General features: G+C 43.4%; 1 protein-coding gene across 13 annotated transcripts in view; it reads right to left on the bottom strand.

Annotated features, from left to right (window-relative positions):
- Nucleotides 1-27,524, bottom strand: part of SH3KBP1 (SH3 domain containing kinase binding protein 1) — a 355,843-nt gene that overhangs the window by 51,276 nt on the left and 277,043 nt on the right. For all 13 annotated transcript variants that reach the window (XM_017953930.3, XM_021933130.2, XM_021933128.2 and 10 more), the window contains 3 exons: nt 14,495-14,546; nt 11,630-11,710; nt 8,238-8,397 (listed from right to left, as the gene is read on the bottom strand). In XM_017953930.3, coding sequence (XP_017809419.2) covers nt 8,238-8,397; nt 11,630-11,710; nt 14,495-14,546 — 293 coding nt within the window. The remainder of the gene's footprint in view (nt 1-8,237; nt 8,398-11,629; nt 11,711-14,494; nt 14,547-27,524) is intronic.

Here is a 27,524-nt window from a genome sequence, read left to right as displayed (position 1 = left end):
CTATACACAGTGATTTTCCCTCTTGCTGTCTCTACTCTTTCCTTCTCCTCTTCTCCATAATCTCCTGAAGTGGTCATATCTATTCCATGCTTGTAACTACCATCTATAAGTCAATGACATCCACCTCTGTAATTGCTTTTTTTTTTTTTTTTAATTATTTAGAGACGGGGTTTCGCTCTATCACCCAGGATGGATGGTGTGTAGTGGTGCGATCATTGCTCACTACAGCCTTGAACTCCTAGGCTCAAGTGATCCTCCCACCTCAACCTCTCAAGTAGCTGGGACTACAGACATGCACCACCATGCATGGCTAAGTTTTAAAACTTTGTAGAGATCTCTGTGTTGCCTAGGCTAGTCTAGAACTCCTGGCCTTAAGTGATCCTCCTGCCTCTGCCTCTCACAGCACCAAGATTACACATGTGAGCCACTGCACCAAGCCGACCTCTGCAATTTCTAGCCAGGACCTCTCTCCTGAATTCTCCAAAGATACATCTTCATCCTGATTTGTATTAAAGGAGGGAAACACACAAAAATCACACAAGGAATCACTAGAAATCTTTAGAAAGAAATTCACAACAACTGAGTAATCCCAATTCAAAATGATCCAAGTATACAGTTTATCTGCTGACTTAGGGAACATTGCATGCACTCACTAGCTTTCTCTTCCTCTTTTTTGATTAATGGATTGATTAGTTTATGACTAATAAAAGCAAAGAGGTCTTTTCTAATGCTTTCTTTTGGTGGGCATGGGAGTTGGACACCTCACTGAGTGATCAGTACCTGGAAGCTTATTTCCTGGTACATCATAACCCCAAGGTCTTAAGCCAACATGCCTTGGTAAATTTAAAGAAAAAGTTAACTTCCATGCTCTTAAGTTGGTCCCAAGAGAGACATCTGCCCTACCCTATGCACTTAGTTGATGTTTGGCATATAAATGTTTACTTAATCTTTGCCTCAAGCTAAAATGCCTCAGAACTCATAAGTCATTTAACTCCCAGTGTTTCTCTGAAATCCAGTGCTCCAGCATCATTGCAGGTTAAAAAAAAAAAAGAGCTTCCACTGCATGCTGCCCCTCCCCTTATCCTATGTTCCAATTCTCTCGGTATAGCCTCCAGCCCTTCACAAGAAGGCTACATGGTATGTTTAACATTTAAAGCAACAGGTCATCTCCAAGTGGCACAGGTCTGGAAAGTCACTGGTCCTCCTACCCACATCCTGGTGTCTACCACCCAACTGCCTATCTTCGAGAGCAGTTCCTGGGCACATGTTTCCACATGTAAAGTCAATGGACAGTGAGCTCTGGGATGTCTGATTCATAGTAACCAACTCCCCTATATCTGGAACCTTCTCATTGAATGGTCTGCTTCCACCCTGACATTCTCAGCCACCAACCAAAGCAAAATCTGTTAACTCTGCTCTGCTCGACAGAGGATGGAGCCAGCAGGCTCACACCACCTGCTACCACACTGTCAAACCCTTCTTGTCACTATCATCAACTCCCAGAACACACCGGCACCCATGGGAGGACACTGGCTTGTAGAACATTGGCCTCCCTGATTCCAGCTCTTGCCATCTTCCTGAGCCTATGGTGACCACGTGGGTGATCCATCCCCAACTCCGGCCCCTCCTTCCTTGGTATCTTCAGTTCTATGACCTTCATTCATTCATCTTCAGTCACCCACATTTGTGGCCACAACCATTGCAAATATTTTCATCTTCCAAACAAACCCACCTCCAAGGTTGTAAGCACTGACCTCCCCTTTCTGATTACCATCTCCTGTGCTTCCTTCCAGCCATCGACTTTACCTTGCTCCCACTCCATCCTTGCCGGCCTCACTTCCTTTCCTTCATCCCAGACCTTCTCCCCACATCTCTAACTCAAGGCTCCCTGACACCTGCCCCTGGCCACTCAGAGAGCATATGCTACAGCGGAAGAAAGGCAAAGCTCCCCAACTCAGAGTGAAGGTCCTGCTCTAGCCTCTCTATTCTTTGAGAAGAAAATTACCAATCCTTATGCCTTGGGATGTCTGAGTTTGGGAGGATTAACAAGCCCGCTTTGGACTAGTCAGGCTGCTTCTATCTCTTTCCCTATCAGATTTATTTCCTTTTGAGGGTACACACCTGCCCTGCCCCTCACGTTTCTTGCTTACTGCCTTCCACTGCTTGCAATCACTAGAGCAAAGGGCAGCCTGCCTCTCTCCAGCATTTCCTTGGGTTTTTTTCTTCTTTTGGATTCTTCTCCCAAGTTTCAGGAACTCTTCTCACAGAGGAACTCATTTTTATTCAATTGCTAATATACCTTATTATTACTATTATTATTATTGAGACACAGTTTCACTCTTGTTGCCCACGCTGGAGAGCAATGGTGCAATCTTGGCTCACTGCAACCTCTGCCTCCCAGCTTCAAGCAATTCTCCCGCCTCAGCCTCCTTGGTAGCTGGGACTACAGGCACCCACCACCACGCCTGGCTAATTTTTTGTATTTTTAGTAGAGACAGGGTTTCACCATGTTGGCCAGGCTGGTCTTGAACTCCTGACCTCAGGTGACCCACTTGCCTCGGCCTGCCAAAGTGCTGGGATTACAGGCATGAGCCAGCGTGCCCAGCCCACCATTGAATTTTTAAATCAATGCTGGTATTACATTTTTGAAAGTCCTTTCTTCCTGTTGAAATTCCATATGAACTTACTTTCTAGAAGTGGGGAGAACATTCTTACTAAAGGTCAAGTATGTTACTATCTGAGGAAGAGAGCGATCACTGTAAGAGCCTTCATGTGCATTTCCACTTGCTCAGACTGAACACAGACTGCTTACTAATGTCATTCTGGTTTTCCTAGATATAATTCCTAAAAATTGTGAACTGGAACACCTGGGTCTGACCAGGACTAATATAATTAATTAAATATTAATAACATAATTATTAATATTGTGCTAATAGTAATAATATATGAATATATTATTTATGTATACTTATAAATATATAAATATACTATTTATTAACACATATTTATATATTTGTTAACATATATTTATATATTAATGGTATATATTCATATATTTCTAAATATATATTGCTAATATAAATATATATTTATAAATATATAGTTAATATATATTAATGATATATTTCTAAATATATACATTTATATTAACAATATATAAAAATATATTTATAACATATATAATATATAACAATATATATTATATATGAATATATGAATATATGTTTGTAATATGTAGCTTTTATATATTTAGAAATATATAAATATATATTAATGTCCAACATTAATATATATTAATTGCATATATAATATAAAATGTCCAGGCCGGGCGCGGTGGCTCAAGCCTGTAATCCCAGCACTTTGGGAGGCCGAGATGGGCGGATCACAAGGTCAGGAGATCAAGACCATCCTGGCTAACACGGTGAAACCCCGTCTCTACTAAAAAATACAAAAATCTAGCCGGGCGAGGTGGCGGGCGCCTGTAGTCCCAGCTACTCGGGAGGCTGAGGCAGGAGAATGGCGTAAACCTGGGAGGCGGAGCTTGCAGTGAGCTGAGATCCGGCCACTGCACTCCAGCCTGGGCGACAGAGGGAGACTCCGCCTCAAAAAAAAAAAAAATAAATAAAATAAAATAAAATAAAATAAAATGTCCAACTGATTTTGTTACTATACTAATATACATTTATAAATTACATTATATATTATATATATTTATATTTATTTATATATTGACATATATATTTATAAATATATGTATATAAATATACAAAATATATACATATACAAATATATGTATATACATATGTACATATATACAAATACATGTACATATGTATATACATATATTAAATATATATTTATATTTATAAATATGTATTTGTAAATATATACATTTATATTTATAAATATAAATATGTATTTGTAAATATAAATACATATATATATTTATGGAGGAAAGGTCTCACTCTGTTGCCCAGGCTGGAGTGCAGTGGCACCATCACAGCTCACTGCAGATTCAACCTCCTGGGTTCAAGCAATCCTCCCACTTTAGCATCCTGAGTAGCTGGGACTATAGATGTGTACTACCCCGCCTGCATAATTTTTAAAAATTTTTTTGTAGAGATGTGGTCTTATTATATTGCCCAGGTTGGTCTCAAGCTCCTGGCCTCAAGTCATCCTTCCACCTTGGTCTTCTAAAGTGCTGGGATTACAGACAGGAGCCACTGCGCCCGGCTCTGTAATACATTTTTTGTTAAGTGAATATATCTAAAAGTGATGATGCTTTTCCTAAACTTATGTACAGTATTCCTTTTTTGTGAAAGATGCTAGCTCCTGTTTAAAGAGAAAGAAATTACTCTCCTCTGAAAGCCGCACTTGGCAGCAAGATTTCTGGCTGGTTAGAAGCAGCGTGAGCCCGGACGCTGCAGCTGCAGTGGCAATGCCTAGCTCCCAACGAGTGCTGCTTACAGTGACTACATGTCCATGCATTCAATCGTCCATCTAGCCATCCATTCACCTGGTCAGGTAAATGTTGGTGAAGATCTGGGTTCACACAGAACACAATACCCTTTCTCCAGAGGACCACTGACACAAAACTATTTGAATTAACATTCATACCTCCACTAATTTGGCAGAGCAAAACAAGTTCATAAACCAATATACAGGTTGGTTGTTCAATGTAATTGCTTAGCAAAAAAACATAAAGTGCATTAAGTATCAAGGAACAATAAGCCTTTCTCTGATTTTTAAAAGTGTTTTTGTGTGGCAATCCACGGCATAATAGGTTACTTAGAATGTAAGACACGCATACTAAAGAGCTTGTACAGAGGCTGGGAAGGACGACAGGAGAGGCAAAATTGAACAAAATATAAGTACTGGCACCTCCCCCTCTTTTAAGGAACCATGGCATTCAACAAGTGTTTGTTAAATGAGCCACTACCATATGCTCGACACCGTAAGGCATGTGGAGATGACAAAACACACTCTTGATCTGCTTTAAATCTAGTGAAGAAGTCCGGGGGTGTTTGCATCCCAAGTAGCACAGCATGGGGCCCAGCACTAGGCTAAACACGGGTGGCAGGCATTTGGAGGAGAGAGCAATCATGAGATCTAAGGGAAGGCTTCCAGAGGAGGGCATGCTAACAGGGGCTCTCAAATCTGAAGCATGAGCAGCCAGGCAAGGAGGGGCGAGCACCGTCAACAACTTGGAAGAATCTAGAGCAATGGCTGTCACGGTGTGGATTCCATCACCACCACCACCACCACCACCACCAGCAGCTTTCAAAAATGTAAATTCTCAGACCCACCCGAGACCTACTGAGTCAGCAACTGTGGGAATAGCACCCAGTGATCTGTTTTGAACAAGTTCTCCAGGTGATTCGGAGGCATGCTTGAGTTTGAGAACCACTGAGTAAGAGCAGGCACTGCCCTCCCTTAAACTGGCTAAGCAGGAATCTCAGGGTTTTCCTCCCCTACACCCTCCTGCAAACCAGTGTCTAGGGAGCTAGGCAGTCATAGGGTATATGGAGGGCTGGGGGCTGACCACCCTCTCCCAGGCTGCTCAGATGGTACGCACTGTTAAGAACAACTACCTCTTCCACTGGCTTCACAAACCTCTCTCATGCATCTCCCTTCATGTCCTGGACTTCTAACTAACCACTGGATACTGGGAGACCCAGAGGCAGAAAAGAGATAAGCAGAGGAAGGAGGCAAATGGGATCACTGTGAGCCCAGAAGTTTGGTGGTGATGACACGTTTCCCCCCAGGCTTGCAAAGCCTGTACCTATCCTATAACCAGAGAGTTGCAAGAAGCTCTAGAAGGCAAAGCAGCAGTTGGAATTCCACTTCTCTTCAATCAGATTGTTAGAAAGAGCAGCAGGAATATTTTGGAAATTGTTATTGAGCTAACGGAAATGTTTGTAGCCCCTGGGAGACTAATAGGATTTCCCAGGGCATGGCTTCAGGCTCTTCTTTGCGATGTGCAACCTTTGCTGCTCCACATCTTCCCCATTTGTATAGCTCATATTCTTTTTGGAAGCACTTTGGTTTACATAAGCTTTTTCTTCTGATATACTAGTTTCTGGGCTGAGCACACCACTGAAATGGTCCTTGCTAAGGTCATCAAGACTGTCAAGTGGCCCCAATATGCGCGTGTGCAAAGAACCTTCTATTGTCAGTTCATAGGAGAGGGTGGAGCATGGAGAGTCCTCACCAACTCAACAGGGGGTGTCACACGGAGGCAGTTGTTGGATTGGACCTTGGGAGATGCCTGTAGAATGACACAGGTGAACCAGCTGCTACTCAAATAGGCTCACACGCACCTGAGATGACCACAGCTCTGTATCGACTGGGCAGCCAGCCTCCCACACACCCACGTTGTGACCTGCCTCTATATTTGAGCCTGGGAGTTGTGTTTTTGTTGTTGTCATTGTTATGAAAAGCAAATGAGCCATACTACAATACAGATGAATGTTGAAGACATCATGCTAAGTGAAATAAGCCAGTCATAAAAGGATGAATCCGCCGGGCACAGTGGCTCACACCTGTAATCCCAGCACTTTGGGAGGCCCAAGGCGGGCGAATCACCTGAGGTTGGGAGTTTGAGACTAGCCTGACCAACATGGAGAAACCTGGTCTCTACTAAAAATACAAAATTAGCCAGGCATGGTGGTGCATGCCTGTAGTCCCAGCTACTTGGGAGGCTGGGGCAGGTGAATCCCTTGAACCCGGGAGGCGGAGGTTGCGGTGAGCTGAGATCGCGCTATTGCACTCCAGCCTGGGCAACGAGAGTGAAACTCTGCGTCAAAAAAAATAAAAAATAAAAAAAGAAGATGAATCCTGTATGATTCCACTTACTGAGGTACCTGGAGTAGTCAAATCCATAGAGACAGAAAGTAGAATGGTGGCTGCCAGGGGCTGGGAGAGGAGGTAAATGAGGAGTCACTGTTTAAAGGGTACAGAATTTCAGATTTACAAGATGAAAAGAGTTCTGGAAATGGTTGTACAACAATGCGAACATACTTAATGCCACTGAACAGTGCACTTAAAATGGTTAAGATGATAATTTTTACAATGCGTGTATTTTACCACTAATTAAAATTTGTCTTTAAAAAAAGTAAATGAGCTATTTTTGTCTTACTGCAGTGTGCCTAATTCAATAGGCAATAATCAAAATAACAATGAAAATAATGTTGATTTCCATACTTGGGAATTATTTAGGTGCATTCCATTATCATCCTCTATTTACACATGAAAAAAGTGAGGTGAGAGGATAGTATAGCCAAGCTCCTACTTCTCCCATGAATGAGGTGGGCTGAGATTCCAGCCCAGAGGTCTGTCTGACTCCAATGCAAGAGCTGTGAAGCCCATGCAACTTTCACCATGCCAACTTAGCTCATAAGAACAAAAATTCAGTGACTGTGTTGACATGCACACCTAAAGACCTCTGGGTCACTGGCCTGCCCTGGTGTGTTACACCAACACATGTAATACACATATATTTTAATATTATGGTAGAAAGTTCTGGCAATGAACTTATGGAGAGAATTCAACAGTTCCTTGCTCTGTGGTAGGTATCTCAGGTCTGGAACACACAATGTCCAACTCTGATTTCACGGAACACATGCATCCAGCCCGCTGGCGAATGAATTTTCATTCTGTCAAGCACATCTCGGAACACATGCCTGCATAAAGCACGTCCCCAGCCTTTGAGGGTCTTAGAGCTAGAGACATTCCTGGATCTGGGTTCCACAATAGGCTGTACAGTGAAGAGCACAGGGAGCCTGGGCTATGGAAAGAAGCCCTGCAGACCAGTGAGGGTCAGGGGTCATAGCCACACATGAGATGTACATACTTGAGGCCAGCACAACATCCAGGGGGAAAAAGAGGGACACGCCACCTGCATTTCCAGGCTGAAGGGCAGTTGGCCTTGCTTCTAATGAGGCCCAGGAAAAACCCCTACGTGTCAGCAGGGCCTAAATGCTGGGTACCCAGTTCTCATCTGCTAATCCTGAAACCCACACGGCACCCCTCAACCTCACACTCACTTTTGCCCGAGTGCAGCAGCAAGGACAGAAGTGGCCGGTGTCTTCAGATAATTTTGCTGGAGGATGTAAGAGGGAAGCTTGAGCCCCACTTCTCTTCTCCTTTCCTCCCAAGGTCTGTGGCAGTCAGTTCCCCTCCTGTGTTCCTTCCAGAGCCGCCCCACACCCACCCCAGAGGTGAAAGCGCAGGAGTACCTGGTGTGCGTCAGCGGACCCACTGGTCGCTCTGGCCTTCTCGGGGGCAGTGCGCCAGGTCTGCTGAGAGAATTGGTCTTAGGCGGCCGAGGCTTTTTTGGTGGTATGGCAGGAACGGAGGGCTTCTGTAAATCCAGTTTTGGCTCTCTCTCTGGTCTTTCTTTAAATCATTGTTTAAAGAAAACAGACAGATCTAGTGTAAGTGACAGTACTTAGATGCAGATCACTCATTTCCTGCTTAAAAAAAAAATCACCGATGCTATTTCTGAAGGTGAATGTGGAAGGCCAAGAGCACCACTTATTCTTTGTCAGGTTAGAAGAAGTCCCACAGAGCTCACTGTTCCCTCCCTTGCACACCTTCACTCATGCTGGTCCTTCTGCCTGAAGTGTCCTTCTGGCCACTGCCCACCTTCAGCATACTCCAGTTCTTCCTTCGAAGCCTGGCTGAAACATGACACTGTCATGTTCCCTTCCCAACAGCTCAAAGGCAGACTTCCTTCCTTCCTTACCTGAGCATTACAGGGCAGCACTTTACAAACACGCTCAGACACTTTCTGGGTGTTTGCATGTTTGGCACGGCCTGTAGGCTGACAGCTCCTGAGGGGAGGGCCTAGGTCTGGTCAACTCCTCAGAGCCGTATGTGGTGCTGGCATGGAGTCAGGGCTCAGCAGAGGGCTGAGGGGTTTGGTCAGTGGCCCACAGGACCTGCTGGCTATGGCAAGGAAAGAGGCCTGACATGTCTCAGGGTGGCCTCTGAAAAGGGCCATGAGTCAATAAAAGGGAAAGCATTTCAGGGAACAATGAGTTCTGGATTCTTCTTGTGCACAGTTTGAACTTGGAAGGCAAACTAGGACTTCACAGGTATATGGTTTCTAAGGCTTTTTGGAGTGAGAGCTATTAGAATGAAGTTGAAGCCAGATCTGTTGGACGAACGGGGCAGTGGTCAGTGACAGCCTCATATTTTCTGTTCCCAACTAGCCTTGCTCCGTGCGTGGTATAAAAAGCATACATCCACATTCTTCTTGATAAAGATGGAACTTTAGAGAGTTGCCCATTAGACTATAGGCAGGTTCCCTATGCTTACTTGTAAGATGGTACTCAGGACAACTTTTACTTGCAAACACAGACTCATGTTGTTTGGGTCCCCGGATGGTTGGCAAAAGGTTAAAAAAAACCCATCAGGGCTGGGTGCGGTGGCTTATATCTGTAATCCCAGAGCTTTGGGAGGGCAAGGTGGAAGGATCACTTGAGGCCAGGAGTTCGAGACCAGCCTGGGCAACAGTAAAACACCATCTCTACAAAAACTAGCCGGGCATGGTGGCACACACCTGTAGTCCCAGCTACTCAGGAGGCTGAGGCAGGAGGATTGCTTGAGCCCACAAGTTCGAGGCTGCAGTGAGCTACAATCGTACCACTGCACTCCAGGCTGGGTGACAGAGCAAGACCCTGTCTCTAAAAAAATAAAATAAAAATAAACCCATCAGGTATTATTGTGCTCATCCCCACAATGTGGGGAAATATGCTCCAATCAGGAATGCTGGGAACTCATATTATGGCACACAGGGGCCAGAGGAGGAAGGGCTCTGTTGAAATGCAAAGCAGGGGACATTTCTCCTATTGCAGCAGGACAGGAACTCCAGCAGCCTGCAGGATGAATGGAAAAGGCAGTTTGTGCTGACCCAACGGGGAGAACAAGTCTCTGGGTAGGGCTGATTCCCTGGCTTCCCTATTGCATCTGACCAGGGATTCTGCCTCCCTGACCCACTGTGGCATAGAACAAGGGATCATGAGAGGGGAAGGAACTAGCAATGTGGGGCCGCTTGGTCAGCCAACTAGGGTGGTTGTTCACATGTAGGCCTAGTCCATAGGTCAGCATGGACTAGTGCAGGAAGTGTCCCTATCACAGAGACTGGCTATTACCCAGAAACTAGCCATGTATCCTCCATGAAGACAGAGGGTGGTGTCTGGTTAATTCGCACCACACGCTTTTTTTTTTTTTTTGAGACAGGGTCTCACTCTGTTGCTCAGGCTGGGGTACAGTGGCGTGATCACAGCCCACAGCAGTCTTGATCTCCAGACTCAAGCGATCCTTCCACCTCAGCCTCCCAAAGTAGTTGGGACTATGGACACAGGCCACCAGGCCTGGCTAATTTTTTTTTTTTTTTTTTGGTAGAGACAGGGTCTTGCTATGTTGCCCAGGCTGGTCTTGAACTCCTGGGCTCAAGCAGTCCTCCCACCTCAGCCTCCCAAAGTGCTGGGATTACAGGTGTGAGCCACTGTGCCCGGCTATACCAACGCTTTTATACAAAGAGTTATTCATATGGTATATATTCAATGGCTGTTTTTTTCATCAATCTGTGACACAGACCTGGCCTTCACAATGAGGTTCCACAAGTCAAGTTCTAACTGCTCACTGCGAAAGAAAGAGGTATAGCTTCTTAAGAGCTTGCAATGTTGGTACAATTTTTGGCAGGCTGACATGAAATATTAAATTTCACAATAAAATTTCACGAGACCACCAAGGAGCACCTCCAAATAATTACATTCATTAATTCAGCATTTCTCTTGTGACTTAAAAATAACTGCTTTTTAAAATGGAATTTGCTCAGCCTCCTGTTCATAATAACTTAGCATTTTTCCCATAAAAATGTGTGATCAATCAATCCTAGACACCTAATAAAATGAGTCCTTCTACAGTATGCAGATTTCTTTGGGAGAGACTCTCAAAATGGTAGGAGTCAAACACGTTCATAAACCTGACTGCAGGACACACATTAAGCTACTTCCCAGCCAGTGACACTCCTGACCACCTTCAGGAGACTCCGGGGACCAAGCTGCTTTTCCCAGTATTACCATGCCACCCTCCCCTCCTCCAGTATCCTTGACCAAGGACATTTGTCTGTAATAATGTTAACCAGAGTCAAGGGTCCATGAGTGACCAAAGAAAAGAGCTTTCATTTGTTTATTTCTCTGGATGTGAATTTCACTAAGCCAAATCCATCCATCAACAGTGAATGAGCACCTTGGGACACTAGGCATGAAGGACAGGCTAAGTGGAAACTGACAGATATATACCAGGCTCTAAAGGAACTTACACCTGACTTCAGGGTGCGGAGAGGGTGGCCGTGGTAGAGACATCAGGAAACAGCAGCGATGTGTTAATTGACTAGACTGGTAATTTTTCATATGATGAGAAATTCTGGTCCCACGAAGTACCACATAACCCTCTCCTACTTCCTTAGCAATAGGATTTGTAAAAGCAATCAAAACAAAACCATGATCACCATATTCCAAAGGAAAAGCAAATCCTGTGGGTATTCTGGACTAGCTGTGTAACAGACAGCTTCAGCTCTTGCTGTTCTAGAAGTGCCAATGAAGAATTGATTTCATACCTTTTTCTTCTGTTCTGTTTGGAAGCATTTCTGGTCTTTCAGGAGGTATCTTTTTAATTTCATGTTTTCTCTCAGTGGTGCCTAGGAGGGAAAGGGTAATAGTGATCAGAAAATGTTTTCTCTATTCAATTATTAGACACACCAGCATTTAAATCTTTATCAGGTAGAGCAAAGTCAATAAGTTTTTTTCCCCTGAGTTGGGTGTTAGCATTACCTGGCAAACACGAGCTGTTTAGAAACAGAGCAGAAGTCATTTCTGGCCTATGTCGTTAAGCTCACCTGCCTATGTATCCTTAATTTATAAGAACACCACTAATAATATTTTCTGATATTTAAGCCTGATTTCCTTAGGCATCAATATAGTCACAGGAAATCACTGGGTGGGGGTGGAGCATGTGTATAAATAAATGTCAATTATCAAACTTTACAAATAAGGGGCCACTGAATGTTGTGTTCTACCAATAAAAGGGGGTTTCATAGGAATCTGGATCCCATTTTGTAGCCATTTTAAAATAGGGCCTGGAATTATCTGATACTCCTCCCAGTAAGAGGTGAAGTCTACAGTCCCTTGCCAGGAATGTGGGTGGGCTTGTGACTGCTTCGACCAGTGGCAGGAATGATACCATGTAACTTCCAAAGCTGAGTCATAAAAGTCCCTGTAGTTTATGCTTTATTTGCTGGAATACTGAACCTCCATGTAAGAAGTCAACTACCCTGGAGAGGCCACATATAGATGCTCTAGCCTATAGCCCCAGCTGAGCCCAGCCTTCCAGGCACCCTTGCCAAGGGGAGCCAGACATGTGAGGGAAACATTCATCCTCGAAGTGGATCCTCCAGCTTCAGCTAGTTCAGTATTCCCAGCTGAGGTCCCAGATATGATGGAGCAGAGACAAGCCATCCCAGCCATGGCCTGTTCTTGACCCACAGAATCCATGAACATAAGAAGGTTGTTGTTTTATGCCACCAAATTTGGGGTCCTTCAAGTATTACATTTTTTCAAATGTACCACTTAGCATTTAGTCTTTACCTACATGGACTGCAGCTGCTCCCTTTCCTGGGGTTTTCTCATTGGCGCCAGTGGCCTCAGGCATGTAAAAGCACTTGAGAAATAGCTAAAGCACAAACCAGTCAAAAGTACTCCTCTTATGTACGGACTGGGTTGAGTTCTTAACAAACTCTTTACACGACCAGTTCCAAAGATGGGTGCTTGGTACTAGAAATCTCAATTACACAACCTCAGAGGACAAAAGAAGTTAAAAAAATATCCACCAAACACACCCTTTACTTAATTCCTCTTAATGACTCACTACAAATTAATCACTGCATCTCATTTCTGTCAATTTCATATCTGTTTTTTTTTTTTTTGGTAAAATAATCAAACACGAGGAAAGCTGATGATGGAGAAAATATGAATATCTATCTCCCCATTACAAAGGAGTTCCCAATATCATTCAGGCAGGATAAATGAGCAGTAATCTATGAAGATTAAATGCCATCTTGCTTTGCCCCACAGAGACCCATCATAAACTTTGGTAAAATTGTTTTAAAAGGGTAAGAATTTGCCTACCATGCTACAATCTACTCACCTAACAATAATGACGTCAGTATCATTCCTAGAGACACAGAAAGAACTGACAATCCTACTATACTGAAGAATCCAATCTTAGCTACATTCTAGACTGCCTGAGCCTTGGACTCCTCAACTAATCTCCATGGTCTCTGATCAATTACCAAGGTCTACAGGGAAAGGGGTCTTCAGAGAAAAGCAAATAAATAGCTTGCTTCAATTTCAGCACAATAAAATATATGGCCAGAACCACTAGGTGGCAAAATGAAACTGCTCAATGCAAACAAGGATGGGGGCGGAGCAAAAGATGTAATTAACATCCCATTTCAGGACTTAATCTCTATAATTCTCAACTATGCCAAAGGGAATGGGAAAGGAATTTGGGGTCAAGCTTTTCCTCCGAACTTGGTGGGCCAAAAGAACTTAAAAATCACTTCTTACTAAGTTTATAAATAAACCAATCTGGAAATTTATTGATAATTTAACTGTTATAGAAACATCATAATTGTGAATGTGTAGAACTAAAAATACCCCTTCTCTTCTATTTTAGTTGTTAATTTTTTAAAATGCTACTTAACTAATTATTCATGGAGGAATTTTTCCCTATAATTAATTTTAACTATTATAAAGAGGAGTTCTACTGGGAAATATGAAATATCTTTTTATATATGAGAATCCAGTGTGAAACGAGTTACCAAATGTTCGACATCAATTCTTCCTCTATTATTCAACCTGAATATCTGAACTACACAGAAAAAAAAGTGAATCAGACTCTTCAAAATTAAAAAAGAATCATGAGGAAAAGTATTGCTAGAAAAACATCTTTTTGTTGAAGCGTAAGTGAAGTCAGTACAGATTTTGGTTAACTGCATGGGACAGACATTGAAAATTCAGCAACACTGTACATGCACAACAATGCTATGACCCGTGGGAAACAATCTTCCCTAAGCTGACCTTCAACTGGACACAGGTGAAACAGGGCAATTAAGTTATTTTCTCCTCAAAAGCTGTTTACTTAAAAAACCCAAACTTGTTTTTTCTTTAAATTCTTTCTGATCATTCTCTTTGGGAGCCTAGATTTTTACACTATATCAGGGTCACATTTTAATGGTATGTTTATCTTTTAGGAAAAACAGAAGTATCTTTAAAACCTGCCTGCTGAGATCAAATCGTAACTTCCCAAGTTGTCAGTCTATGGCACTTGAACCAGGAATCCTGAACTCTACACTGAGGATGATTTGAATATATGCAAAAAGAAAGATGCACATTTTATTTGATGGAACCGAAAGGTACATTACCTGCCCCTTGTTTGATGACAGGAGCGGATGGAGGCGGTGGCTTCTTGGGTCTCTGAAAAATTAATAAAAATTATACCACATGAGACTGTTGGCAAGCCTGTCCTCTCACAGAAGGACCACAGACATTGTTTTCTAAGTGCAGTTTGGACAATTTAGAGAACCTCTCCAAAAAAATTGAGCAATTCTCTCTCCAGGGACGTCAGTTTTTGGCACTTCTAAATAAACACTACAATAAATCCAGTCGGCAAAACAAAACTCCAATCGACAAATGAAACGCCATTTCCCCCTTTCTAAATATGTAACAGCCTTCTGGAAAAGCACGGCTCAGCAAAAATGGCCTGAAACCAGCAAGCACAATGGTACTCCTACGCTGAAGCTGCATTTGCAATTAAGATTTAATCTGCTGAATAACCATGCAATTCAAAAAGAGTCACTGTAAAGATTCAAAATCGAATCTGCTCTGGATGTAGGACTTTCAACAAAATGCAGGCTGAGGGCCCACTGCAGCCACATCAGGTTGCAAGCCTTTTGCCCCTTTCTATGCTGAGGCTGGCAGGCCATTTGTTAGACATCCCACAGACTCATTGTACACGTGATAAACTGGAACAGAGAGGGATTTTTTTGTTGTTGTTTTTGTTTGTTTGTTTTTGCTTCTTTTTTGTTTTTTGTATATCAGCCGTGATTTGTTTTTCTCACACGCTGTCACTCTGTAGGTGATGGAGGCAGCAGTGCAATCAATGGCATTCATCCCTGAACTGGTTCCAGAGTAGCCAGCATTTTCTTGCCACCCAGGATTGACTGTGGGAGAGAGATGATCAGACTGGACTTGGCAAATTATTACATGGCCAAAGAATCCAGCCAGGGCACTGTTCTCAGACAGCTGTGTTAGGGGGAAGAGGGACCGAGGGCAAGGGGAGAACTATCTCAACATCAAAATCATTAAGGAAGGAAGGAAGGATGAGAACAGGGGAGGGTTTGAGCAGAAGATCCACATCCCTGCTGACACTTCTCATCCTCTCTGGGCATCATATACTTGTGATTTTTAAAAAGCTCCACGAAGTCTCTTCTGCTCTCTGAAAATGTACTACTGTGCCATTACCATTACCAAGGGGACCAGCCAAAGCACCCACCCATCACCAGCCCTGACCCATCAGTGCCTGATGCAGCACTGCAACATGGAAAGAAATGGTTTTAAATAAAACCCAGAGAATATTACATCCACAGGGAACTTTCCCAGGGGGCATCATAGCATGTAGGCTCTGGATTCAATCACATATCAGCTTTGTTTTTTACCAGCTAGGTGATTCAAGCCAAGTTATTCCATTAGGTGCAGGCTAGGGGTGGGGGAGTTCAGAACTTTACTGGCATTATAAATCCTGGCTCTTTCCACTGTTACCCACAGATGTGGGGCAAGTGACCTCACCAAACTGAACCTTCTCATCTATAAATAATAATATGACCTCCCTCTTAGGAGAAGTTAAATTCATAAGCAGAAGTAAGTACTGACTTGTTTAACCTGCGTGACAGTGATATGATACCCATTTTGCAGATGAAATAATTGAGGCTTTGAGAGATGAAGTCATTTCTTGAGGTAACCAGGCTACTAAAAGGGGTTGGGGGCATGGCTAGGCATCAGGCCCAGGGCTGCCTGACCCACAGGCGTGCTGTTGGCCACCGTGAGATCCATCCTGCCAGAAAATGTCCACAAGACAAACCATCACACAGTCATGAAACCACACACAAGGAGTTTATAAAAACACAGGGAACTGTATTGTGTTAAAGCTGAAAAAAAGGATATCAAATTGCAGCTATAGTATGAGCTCGACTAGGCTGCAACATACACAGAAAGAAAAAGAGGAAAGAAATTTAAAGCAGTGATCTCTGATTCTGGGTGCATATGTGTGTGCATGTATGTGTGTGTGTGTGTGTGTGTCATTCTTAATGTTTTTCTGTATTGTCTCTATGAGTGCAGAGAAATATACTTTATTAAAATAAAGAAAGCTGCTCTAAGAGCCACCTGCCCTTACACACAGGTGCTCTGTGGGATGGATGTGTTTCTGCCTCATGGTCTCACATTATTCTTTCCCCTTTTGCCTGCCCCTTCTAGCTCTCCACTCTTTTTCTTCCTTCCTTCTCTGTCACTGTGTTAATTAGAGTGCGGACAGATGTGTGTTTACCTAACAAAAGTATCAGTGAAGTTCTGCCAGTTAACCTTCCTTTACCTCAGAATCAGAGTACAGGCATACCTCAGAGATACTGCAAACTCAATTTTAGACCACTGCAATAAAGCGAGTCACAAGAATTTTTTGGTTTCCTGGTGCATATAAAAGTCATGTTTATGCTTTACTGTAGTTCATTCAGTGTGCGATAACATGTCTAAAAAAGCAATGTACGTACCTTAATTTAAAAATACTTCACTGCTAGAAAAAACTAACGATCATCTGAGCCTTCAGCGAGTTGTAAACTTTTTGCTGGGGGAGAGTCTTGCCTCAATGTTGACAGCAGCTGATTGATCAGGGTGGTGGTGGCTGAAGGTTGGGGTGACTGTAGCAATTCCTTAAAATAAGACAACAACGAAGTTTGCCGTATCAATTGACTTCCTTTCGTGAAAAATTTTTCTATATCATGTGATGCTATTTGATAGCATTTTACCCAGAGTAGAACATCTTTCAATACTGGAGTCAATCCTCTCAAATTCTGCCACTGCTTTATCAACTAAGCATATGTAAGATTCTAAATCCTTTGTTGTCATTTCAACAATGTTCACAGCATCTTCACCAGGAGTAGATTCCATCTCAAGAAATCACTTTCTTTGCTCATCCATAAGAAGTAACTCTTCATTTATTCAAGGTTGATCATGAGATTGCAGCAATTCAGTCACATCTTTAGGCTCCACTTCCAATTCTAGTTCTCTTGCTATTTCTGCCACATCTGCAGTTATTTCATCCACTGAAGTCTTGAACCCCTGAAAGTCATCCCTGAGGGTTGGAATCAACTTCTTCCAACCCCTGTTACTGTTGATATTTTGACCTCCTCCCATGAATCAAAAATATTCTTACTGGCATCTAGAATGGTGAGCCCTTTTCAGAATTATTTCAATTGACTTTCCCCAGATCCATCAGAGGAATCACTATCCACAGCAGCTATAGCCTTATTTCTTAAATAACAAGACTTGAAAGTTGAAACGACTCTGATCCATGGGCTGCAGAATGGATGTTGTAGTAGCAGGCATGAAAACAGCAATCATCTTCTTATACATCTCCATCAGAGCTCTTGAGTGACCAGGTGCATTGTCAATAAGCAGTAATATTTTAAAAGGAATTTTTTTTTCTAAGCAGTAGGTCTCAACAGTGGGCTTAAAATATTTAGTAAACCATGCTGTAAACAGATGTGCTATCATCTAGGCTTTGTTTTTCCATCTATAGAACAGAGGCAGAGTAGATTTAGCATAATTCTTTTTTTGTTGTTTTTATTTTTGAGATAGGGTCTCACTCTGTCACCCAGGATGGAGTGCAATGTGCGATCACAGCTCACTGCAGCCTTGACCTTCCAGGCTCAAGAGATCCTCTCACTTCAGCCTCCCAAGTAGCTGAGGCCACAGGTGCACATCACTGTTGTGGGAAGTCAGAGACCCCGAACCGAGGGACTGGCTGAAGCCGCGGCAGAAGAACATAAATTGTGAAGATTTCATGGACATTTATTAGTTCCCCAAATTAAGACTTTTATAATTTCTTACACCTGTCTTTACTGTAATCTCTGAACATAAATTGCGAAGATTTCATGGACACTTATCACTTCCCCAATCAATACCCTTGTGTTTTCCTATGCCTGTCTTTACTTTAATCTCTTAATCCCGTCATCTTCTTCGTAAGCTGAGGAGGATGAATGTCGCCTCAGGACCCTGTGATTGTACCAACTGCACAAATTGTTTGTAGAGCACGTGTGTTTGAACGATATGAAATCTGGGCATCTTAAAAAAAAAAAGAACAGGATAACAGCGATGTTCAGGGAACCAGAGAGGTAACTTTGAACTGGCCGCCAGTGAGGCGGACGGAACAGAGCTATATTTCTCCTCTTTCATAAGCAAATAGGAGAAATATCGCTGAATTCTTTTTCTCAGCAAGGAACATCACAGAGAAGATGCTTCGAAGGTAGGCTTATCGACAGCCCCTTTTAAAGGTGTCCGTCTTTGTGGTGAAGGCCCCTTTTAAAGGTGTCCGTCTTTTGTGGTGAAAGGCCCCTTTTAAAGGTGTCCGTCTTTTTTGTGATTGAGGAAGGCCCCTTTTAAGGTAGTCTCATCTTTTATCTTTCCGGGGAAGCGAAGGATAAATAAGCCCAGTATCCTGTAGTGCTCCCAGGCTTACTAGGAGGAGGAAAATTCCCACCTAATAAATGTTGGTCAGACAGGTTATCTGCTCTCAAACCCTGTTTCCTGATAAGATGTTATCAACGACAATGCGACAATGCGTGCTGGAAACTTCATTAGCAATTTTAATTTCGCCTCATCTGGTGGTCCTGTGATCTCGCCCTGCCTCCATTTGCTTTGTGATATTTTATTACCTTGTGAAGTATATGATCTCTGTGACCCACACCCTATTTGTGCACTCCCTCCCCTTTTGAAAATCACTAATAAAAACTTGCTGGTTTTACGGCTCGGGGAACATCACGGATCCTGCTGACATGTGATGTCTCCCCCCAACACCCAGCTTTAAATTTCTCTCTCTTGTGTTCTTTCCCTTTATTTCTCAACCCAGCTGAGACACTTAGGAAATAGAAAAGAACCCACGTTAAACATCGGGAGCGGGTTCTCCCGATACACCACCACAACTGGCTAGTTTTGTTTATTTGTAGAGATGGAGTCTTGCTATGTTGCCCAGGCAGGTCTCAAACTCCTAGGTTCAAGTGATCCTCCTGCCTTGGCCTCCCAAAGTGCTGGGATTATAGGCGTGAGCTGCCGTGTCTGGCAGCATAATTCTTAAGTGCCCCAGGATTTTCAGAATGGTAAATGAGCACCGGTTTCAACTTAAAGTCACCAGATGCATTAGCCCCTACCAAGAGAGTCAGCCTGCCCTTTGAAGCTTTGAGGCCAGATACCAACTTCTCCAGCTATGAAAGTCCTAGATGATATCTTCTTTCAATCAAAGGCTGTTTCATCAACGGAAAATCTGTTTAGAGTAGCCACCTTCATCAAAGCTAGATCTTCTGGATAACTTGCTGCAGCTTCTCCATCAGCACTTGCTGCTTCACCTTGTATTTTTATGTTATGGAGATGGTGTCTTTCCTTAAACCTCAATAACGAACCTCTGCTGGCTTCTAACTTTTCTTCTGCAGCTTCCTCACCTCTCTCAGCCTTCACAGACTTGAATAGAATTAGGGCCTTGCTCTGAATTAGACCTTGGCTTAAGGAAGTGTTGTGGCTGGTTTGATCTTCTATTCAGACCACTCAAACTTTCTCCATATAATCAGTAAGGCTGTTACTGATTGATTGATTGATTGATTGATTGATTGAGACGGAGTCTCACTATGTTGCCCAGGTTGGTCTCGAACTGCTGGGCTCAAGTGATCCTCCCATCTTGGCCTCCCAAAGTGTTGAGATTACAGATGTGAGCCACCATGCCTGGCAATAAGGTTGTTTTACTTTCTTATCATTCATGTGTTTACTGGAGTAGCACTTTTAATTTCCTTCACGAATTTTTCCTTTGCATTCACAGCTTGTCTAACTGTTTAGTGCAAGAGGCCTAGCTTTTGGCCTGTCTCAGCTTTCAACATACCTTCTTCACTAAGCTCGATCATTTCTAGCTTTTGATTTAAAGTGAGAGATGTGTGGCTTTTCCTTTCACTTGAACACTTAGAGGCTATCATAGGGCTATTAGTTTGCCTCATTTCAACATTGTTGTGTCCCAGGAAATAGTGAAGCCCAAGAAGAGGAAGAGAGATGGGGAATCGTAGGTCAATGGAGTAGTCAGAACACACACAAGATCGATCAATTAAGTTTGCCGTCTTATATGGGCACAGTTTATGGTGCCTCAAAACAATTACAATAGTAATGCCAAAGATCACTGATCACAGATTACCCATAACAGACATAATAATAATGAAAAAGTTTGAAATGTTGTGAGAATTACCAAAATGTAATACAGAGACATGAAGTGAGCACATGCTGTGGGGAAAATGGCGCCAGTAGGTTTGCTCCACATAGGGTTACCACAACCATTGAATTTGTAAAAAACGCAATATCTGAAACACAATAAAGGAATGCACGGAAGAATGAAGTATGCCTGTCATTCCTTATTTACAAAACTGCCAACACCCCATGGCCTTATTCTTCCTAGCCAAGTCCCAATGACGCCTACCCCTGGACATCTTCCTCACTCCTTGCTGGTCTGAACACTTCTATAACCAATTTCACATGAGCCTCCTTTCGCTGAGGCCGTTACCCCAGCGACCTTGCCTCAAACCACAGGGCCCCAAATTTTAAAACGACAATTACAAGTCATCATATTTTCCAAGATTACTGGTCAAAGAAAAAAAATCCCTTTACTGTTGTGTCACATTTGATATGTAGCAGACACATGAAATGTGACAGAGCAGAGCAGAGGGGCACTGGGGGAGGGAGAGAGGAAAATGTTGCACTAACAGACAGTGTATGAAAAGTGTTGTCACAGCAAGCATGTGTGTGAACGTGGCAAAGGACAGAGACAGAAGTGTGAAGTTTTGTTCGGAAACCCGGCAGTTGCAGAGGCAGTTGGGGGCACAGTTTCGAAAGGAAGGAACAGTTTGTGAGCTGTCTGTCTTGCATCTACCACTCTTGATCAGTGCTGGCCAGGTGCCTGCTTTGCTTACTAGCAGAGGGGGTTTACAAGTTTTCCTCTTTTTTAATCCTTTACTGACTTCACTTTCTCTGGTTCCATCAAACTTAGCCTTTATGCTTTTTCAAAGGAGAAAAGATGCCACATTTTCAAACAGGATGTCTTTCAGGTAATTCTAAATAAAAATCAGGGCCAGGGTTCTATGCAGCTCTAGGCTGTACCCCTCCCGCAAATGATTCATGAAGTATTGCACATGGGCCTACAATGTTTTTTAAAAATGCAACAGGCCCAGCACTTTGGGAGATGGAGGCAGGGAGATTGCCTGCACTCAGGAGTTGGAGACCAGCCTGGGCAACATGGTGAAACCCCATCTCTACAAAAAATACAAAAATTTAGTTGGGCATGGTGGCACATGCCTGTGGTCCCATCTACTCGGGAGGCTGAGGCAGGAGTGTTGCTTGAGCCCAGGAGGTGGAGGCTGCAGTGAGCTGAGATCGTGCCACTGTACTCCAGCCTGGGCAACAGAGGGAAACCCTGTCTCAATAAAAAAAAAGAAAAATTAAATTAAAAATTTCATTTTAAATGCAACAGGAAGACAAGGCAGTGTGAACTGAGAAGGCAAAACAGGTGATTCTCTAGCAAAATGTGACAGTAGAAAATTCATCACGGGAGTTCACTATTCTCAAATAAAAAGACATGAGGAGATCATTTAGTTGATTTCCCTCCAAACATCCAATTGTGACTGGATAAAGAAAATGGGGCTGGGGTCCTCCGGGCTAAGTAGTAGGTCAAGGTTTCCTGTGTACGGTTTAATAGTAATAAGATATTAACCAGCTCCTATAGGTGTACACACGAAAACATCCTTTCAACTCAGGCAAGTATTTAAGTCCTGAGTTTTTAGAGGCACCTGTTCTATTTATTCTCTTTATCCCTCCCTCCATGGTGAAGGTAAAATGCTCTAGCTCCAACCTCAGGTGGCTTCAGCCTGCTCAGTTTGCAGGTAAGTGCTAAAAAAAACAGTGGATATTAAGAGCTGCAAGCCATCATAGGAGTCCCCCACCACCCACCACCCCCGCCGCTGAGATCACTGAGGCCTAGAAAGGCTGTTTAAACAGCTAGTTGGTAGCCAGAGGGCCCAGAACTCTACGTTTCTCAATGTCCAGACTACGGGAATTCATTTCACAAGAGCCAACATGAATATAATGGTAACAAAATCAATGAATCCACATTTTCTGATTTCTGGGAGAGCCGAATGCCTTCCACAGTCTTCATATATGGAGGGAGCATAGGCCTAAGTGCACACGTGTCCATGTCTGCCTGTGTGTGGGGTTGTTGGCTTGGACCAAGACATGCAGATACCATCCTTCAAAGGATATATTAGCTAGATTTGATTTTTACCTTTACGTTACCAGGAAGGAAACAGATATGAATGTTCTGGAATGAGAATGGGAAGACAAGCTTTGTTTCCTGTGAAGGATTTCAGAACTGACTCTGCCCTTTGTTTGGCAAGACTGGCCCTTCCCAAGCAAAAGGCTCATTGGCTGACTCAACTGTTCCCCTGGCAGGAATCTGGTTTGCTACTTTGCCTCTTGAGCTGGTTTACCTTCAGAACTCTGGCCCCAGAGATGTGATTTGTTAAAAACAAACAAACACAAACAGAAGTGTACCCTGATGGCTGGGTACCCTTTAGAGGGGCTTTGTTAGAGGAATATGGTGAGGTTCTGGAAGTAAGTCTTAGCTTGATTTTGAGCAATTCTGGACTTTGGGAGACCTCCTCCACACATCCCACTAAGTTCTCTGGTGGTGTCTGTGGGTGAGGCTGGAGAGGGGACACAAATGGACAGCTCCTGATTAAGGAACCCCTTTGCAGCTCTAGAAACATATGGGGACCTCCACTCTGCCCTTTTCTCCCCTGCCCCTGGAGGACCAGTCACACCTTTGAAATGTGCAGCTGAAGCTATCCTCTAGGTGCTGACAGTGTCTTTAACTGCACCTCTGTACCCTATAGAGTCCCCAGCAACTGCCTGCCCTGTCACCCGCAGTGGAGATCCCCAGGGACCTAGGGAACCTGCTCTTGGAAGAGTCCTTCTCTAGTTTCCTCCCTCAGCCTCTGGCCTAGTGGCCTACATCCATCATCTCCCATTCAGACTGATGGCCTGTTGGGAAGTCAGCTAGGCCTTGGCATTTGGCTTCTCCCTAAGATGCTCTCGCAGTTCACCCCTTGGCTCACCCCTTCATTCCATCTGCCCCACCCTGAAAGTGATGCCTTGATTCCATGCCCAGACACCATGATCAGATGGAAGGATCTGGGCCTCCCTTGGTCTGGGAAGGACAATCTGACAGGAGGTCAGCCTCCCCCTGCCCCTCCCTTCTACTCTTCCTCCTCTTTTGTACAAGAGAAAGCAGAAAACAGGAAAGGAGGGGCAGGAGGAAGAGAAGGTACACTCTGGCACCAATCAACTAAAGGACCAGGGGTTCTTCACCAGCAACCATGTACCATGCATGCTGTAAGGCCCCATGAAGGAGAAGCCTGGGACATGGGCTCTGCCTTCAAAGACTATAGGCTGTAAGTACAGCTGGAGAAGGGAGAGGGAATACCATCTGGGTGGCTTTGAGAAAGCCCACTGGGGTTGAGTCACTAGGCCATACTCGGATGACATTAACTCCTTGACAAACCCCATTTCTTTGCATGTGAAACCACCCATGAAACTAAATGTTCAAGACAGATAATGTTTAGGTAAATTTTTTTCATAAGACTGCTTATTAGAAGCACATATTTCTTTCTTTTGGAAGGCTAAAAAATAGGGAAATTATCGGGCATCCTCAGAAACTAGAAAAACAACAGTTCTTCTTATAGATGCACGTTTTCAAATAAGATGTCTTTTAAGATGAGTCTAAATAAAAATCGGGGCCAGGGCTAAAGGCTAAAGGACATGATGAATAATAAAGAAAATGTTGACTAAGAACAGATTTTATGGACTGGGTTGTCAGAAGATGGAGGATAAGTAAGGTGAGTGGCCTCCTAAGAACTTGGTATAGGGAAGGCAGAGTTAAACAAGCAAAATTCAGCCATTGTGAGAATCGAGCAAGAGACTTCCTTCCTTGCAAAAGTTTGGAACCTGCAAAACTTGTGCTAAAAAAAAAAAAAAAATCATAAAAGGCTGGGTTGGCACATGATTATAATGGAGAAAGTGGGAAATCTAACTGATTGCATCACAATGTGTCTGGAGATTGATGTGAACAGGAAGGGTCCAGTCAGTCATGAAAACAAAGACAAATGGAGACCAAAGGCAGTGGTGCAGTGCTCTTGGAAGCATTATCGAGGCTTAGTTGACTTCAACACATGGTTCCCTTGGCAGATCTTTCCCTTTGGTGCATGAAGGGGCCTCAAGTGATACCTGCCAGACCCTTGGTAAGAACAACAAACTCCTCTTGTTGATTCCTTGCCCTCCTGGCAACCACTGGATAAACCTGGCTTCCGGTGGAATCCGGCTTCTAAGGAATCAGGCCCATAGCGGACAAAATGACCGGGGCTGGCAGACCTCTGTGTTCCAGACTGGCTGACATCTGAGTTCTTGTTGCGATGAGTAAGCTGGCTGCCTGCTACCTGATTAAGCCTCTGTGGCTCAGCAAAGGCGAGCCTGCATCATAGTCACAGGGACATCTTCGAGGACAGCTTTCTGAGTCCCTGAGACTGAGCTCCCACTGAGGAGCATTCACTAGGGAAATGCCTATGGGAATCTTAGCAATGCCATCATTCCTCACTTGTACAAACACTGAAGAGCCCTCCAGATAAATGCATGGTAGATCAGTAATATCTTCTGGTGATTTGAACAATTTCTCTTAAAAGAACTGGAGTCTGAGATTTACATTTTTTTTGAGACAGGGTCTCACTCTGTTGCCCAGGCTGAAGTGCACTGGCATGATCACAGCTCACTGCAGCCTCAAACTCCTGGGCCCAAGCGATCCCCCGAACTCAGCCTCCTGAATAGCTGGGACCCCAGGCATGTACCACCATGTCCAGCTAATTTTTCTTATTTTTGTAGAGATGGGGTCTTGCTATGTTGCCCAGGTTGGTCTCAAACTCCTGGGCTCAAGCGATCCTCCCACCTTGGCCTCCTAAAGCGCTGGGATTACAGGCACGAACCACCACACCCGGCCACTTTCTTAAATAACACTATCTTTCGAAGTACCTATTCTAATTTTGTTCTTTTGTTAATGACAGTGAGCAGTTGTTTCTGCTGTTTTTGAGAGTCTAAGTTCCCCGTTAGCCTTCTGTAACAATGACACAGCACACACATTGCTTCATTAGAGCTCTCAGAATATTTAATCTTTCCGTTCTGGTATTCAATTTTACTGTCAAGGCCCAAAATAAACAGACAGCCATTGAATCTAGGTTCTCTTATAAATAGCTTACATAATTGCTCTAAAATATGCACCAAGAGATCAACAGATGCTCTTCTGGAATATCTTGAGGAAAAACCCCAAAGCATTTGTTACCCTGGTGAGGGAGAATCCACTAAGCACTCTCCAAAAGAAAGATGGCCAGGAATTCCAAAAGGCCTTGTAGTAACTACCTGAATTCACATCCTAGCAGAAAATATGTCAGCCTCATCAGAATGCTCTGGTGATGCCTACGGAGTCAAGAGGCCTGCTGTTGAATAAATGCCATTTGCTTCTGTCTACCCTAATCATCACAGATCATCCTCTTTTCTGGGTGAATGACTGTAACCCCAGTCACTGGCAAGACAAGATGACATCTGCTGAAACCAGTGGCAGAATGTTTCAGACTCTGTCATTCACATAGTGCCTTCATGTTAATGATTCTAATCATCTTTACACTCTCAACTCAGCAAATGACAGCCCTAGCTCCAGTCACATTGTCACCAACTCACCAATACTCTGGGTGCAGCAATAAAGGCTGGTATAACAACCAATGTGAAGATGGTTGGCTGGTTTTTATAGACCAGAGGAGACGGAAAAGGATGTTATACTTTGAATTTTCTAGAAGTTAAATGCTACGTCGTACAATCACTTTTCAGCTATAGGTATTACTTTGTCTAACAGGTATGACTATTGGGTTTTCTGCTTCATAGGGACAAGGTTAAAAGACCTATCAAAGAGATGGTGGCTGCTTGTCGGGGATTGGAGAGATGCCCATGGGGCCCCAGAGAGCATGCATGTCCCAAAGAGCATGCCATGCCCAGTCCACTCATCACTGACAACTTCACTCTCCCGGTGGAAGTGCTTCCCTTAATAGCTTATGTAACACAGAGCTTCTAGAAAAGTACACTATGGAGTAGCTCTCACTTGAGTGAATTTACTGCCTCCCCACCGCAAAACATGACTGGGAATTAGAAGGCATGCTTTACCCATTTGTTAAAAGAATGATCTAGATTTTACCCTAGTCTTCAAAACTCTACAGCCCATCACCACAAAAATGATAACGATGTGAGGTAATGCATATGGTAATTAGCTAGATTCAGTCATTCCACAATGTATATATACTTCAAAGCATCATGTTATACACATTAAACACAATTTTATGTCAATTAAAAAAATATACTGCTTCAATCAGAACCAATAAGGTGGCAAATGTCTAGTAGGATGGTATGCTTGCTAAGATTCCTTGGTCGAAGGGAGAGGAGTCACCATGAAGGTCTTGGCGCCCAAGTGCTTCAGGATGTGCCTAGCTTTTACCAGCCTCACAAAGATAGGGGAGAAGCGGGGTACAGGCAGACTGGACAGCCCCCTAGCCTCCACTCACTTGGAGAGGCCTATATCAGGTGTCCTTTCAGAAGGGTCTGGCAGGTCTCCATGGCCCTAAACGCCAGACCTAACTGCTTAACTCTAAGCTCACAAGGACAGTACCCATGAGCATGCTTCACTTTCAATCAACCAGCACAGTGGCCAGCCCAGAGAAAGGACTCAATAAATACTGAATGAGTGAATGAAAATAAAACATTTGCCAGGCAGTAGATCCAGAAAAAAAAAAAAAAAAAGACAAATAAATAACAAAGATTATGCCATTCTGTGCTCACATATCTCTACCAGTACATTTTCTAAGTTGCTAGATTTATTTTTAATGGCTATTTATCAAGGTTTTTAGATGCATTTGGATTCCCAGGGAAGCTCGCCAAGATACCAAGATAACTGTGTTGATTTGATCAGCTGGAGCAAAAAGAACCAGAGTCAGCCTTCTATCATTACTTCACAGTTTT

This window comes from Papio anubis, chromosome X (genome assembly GCF_008728515.1).
Source record: "Papio anubis isolate 15944 chromosome X, Panubis1.0, whole genome shotgun sequence".
Taxonomy (NCBI): Eukaryota; Metazoa; Chordata; class Mammalia; order Primates; family Cercopithecidae; genus Papio; species Papio anubis.
This window is presented reverse-complemented; position numbering and strand designations above follow the sequence as displayed.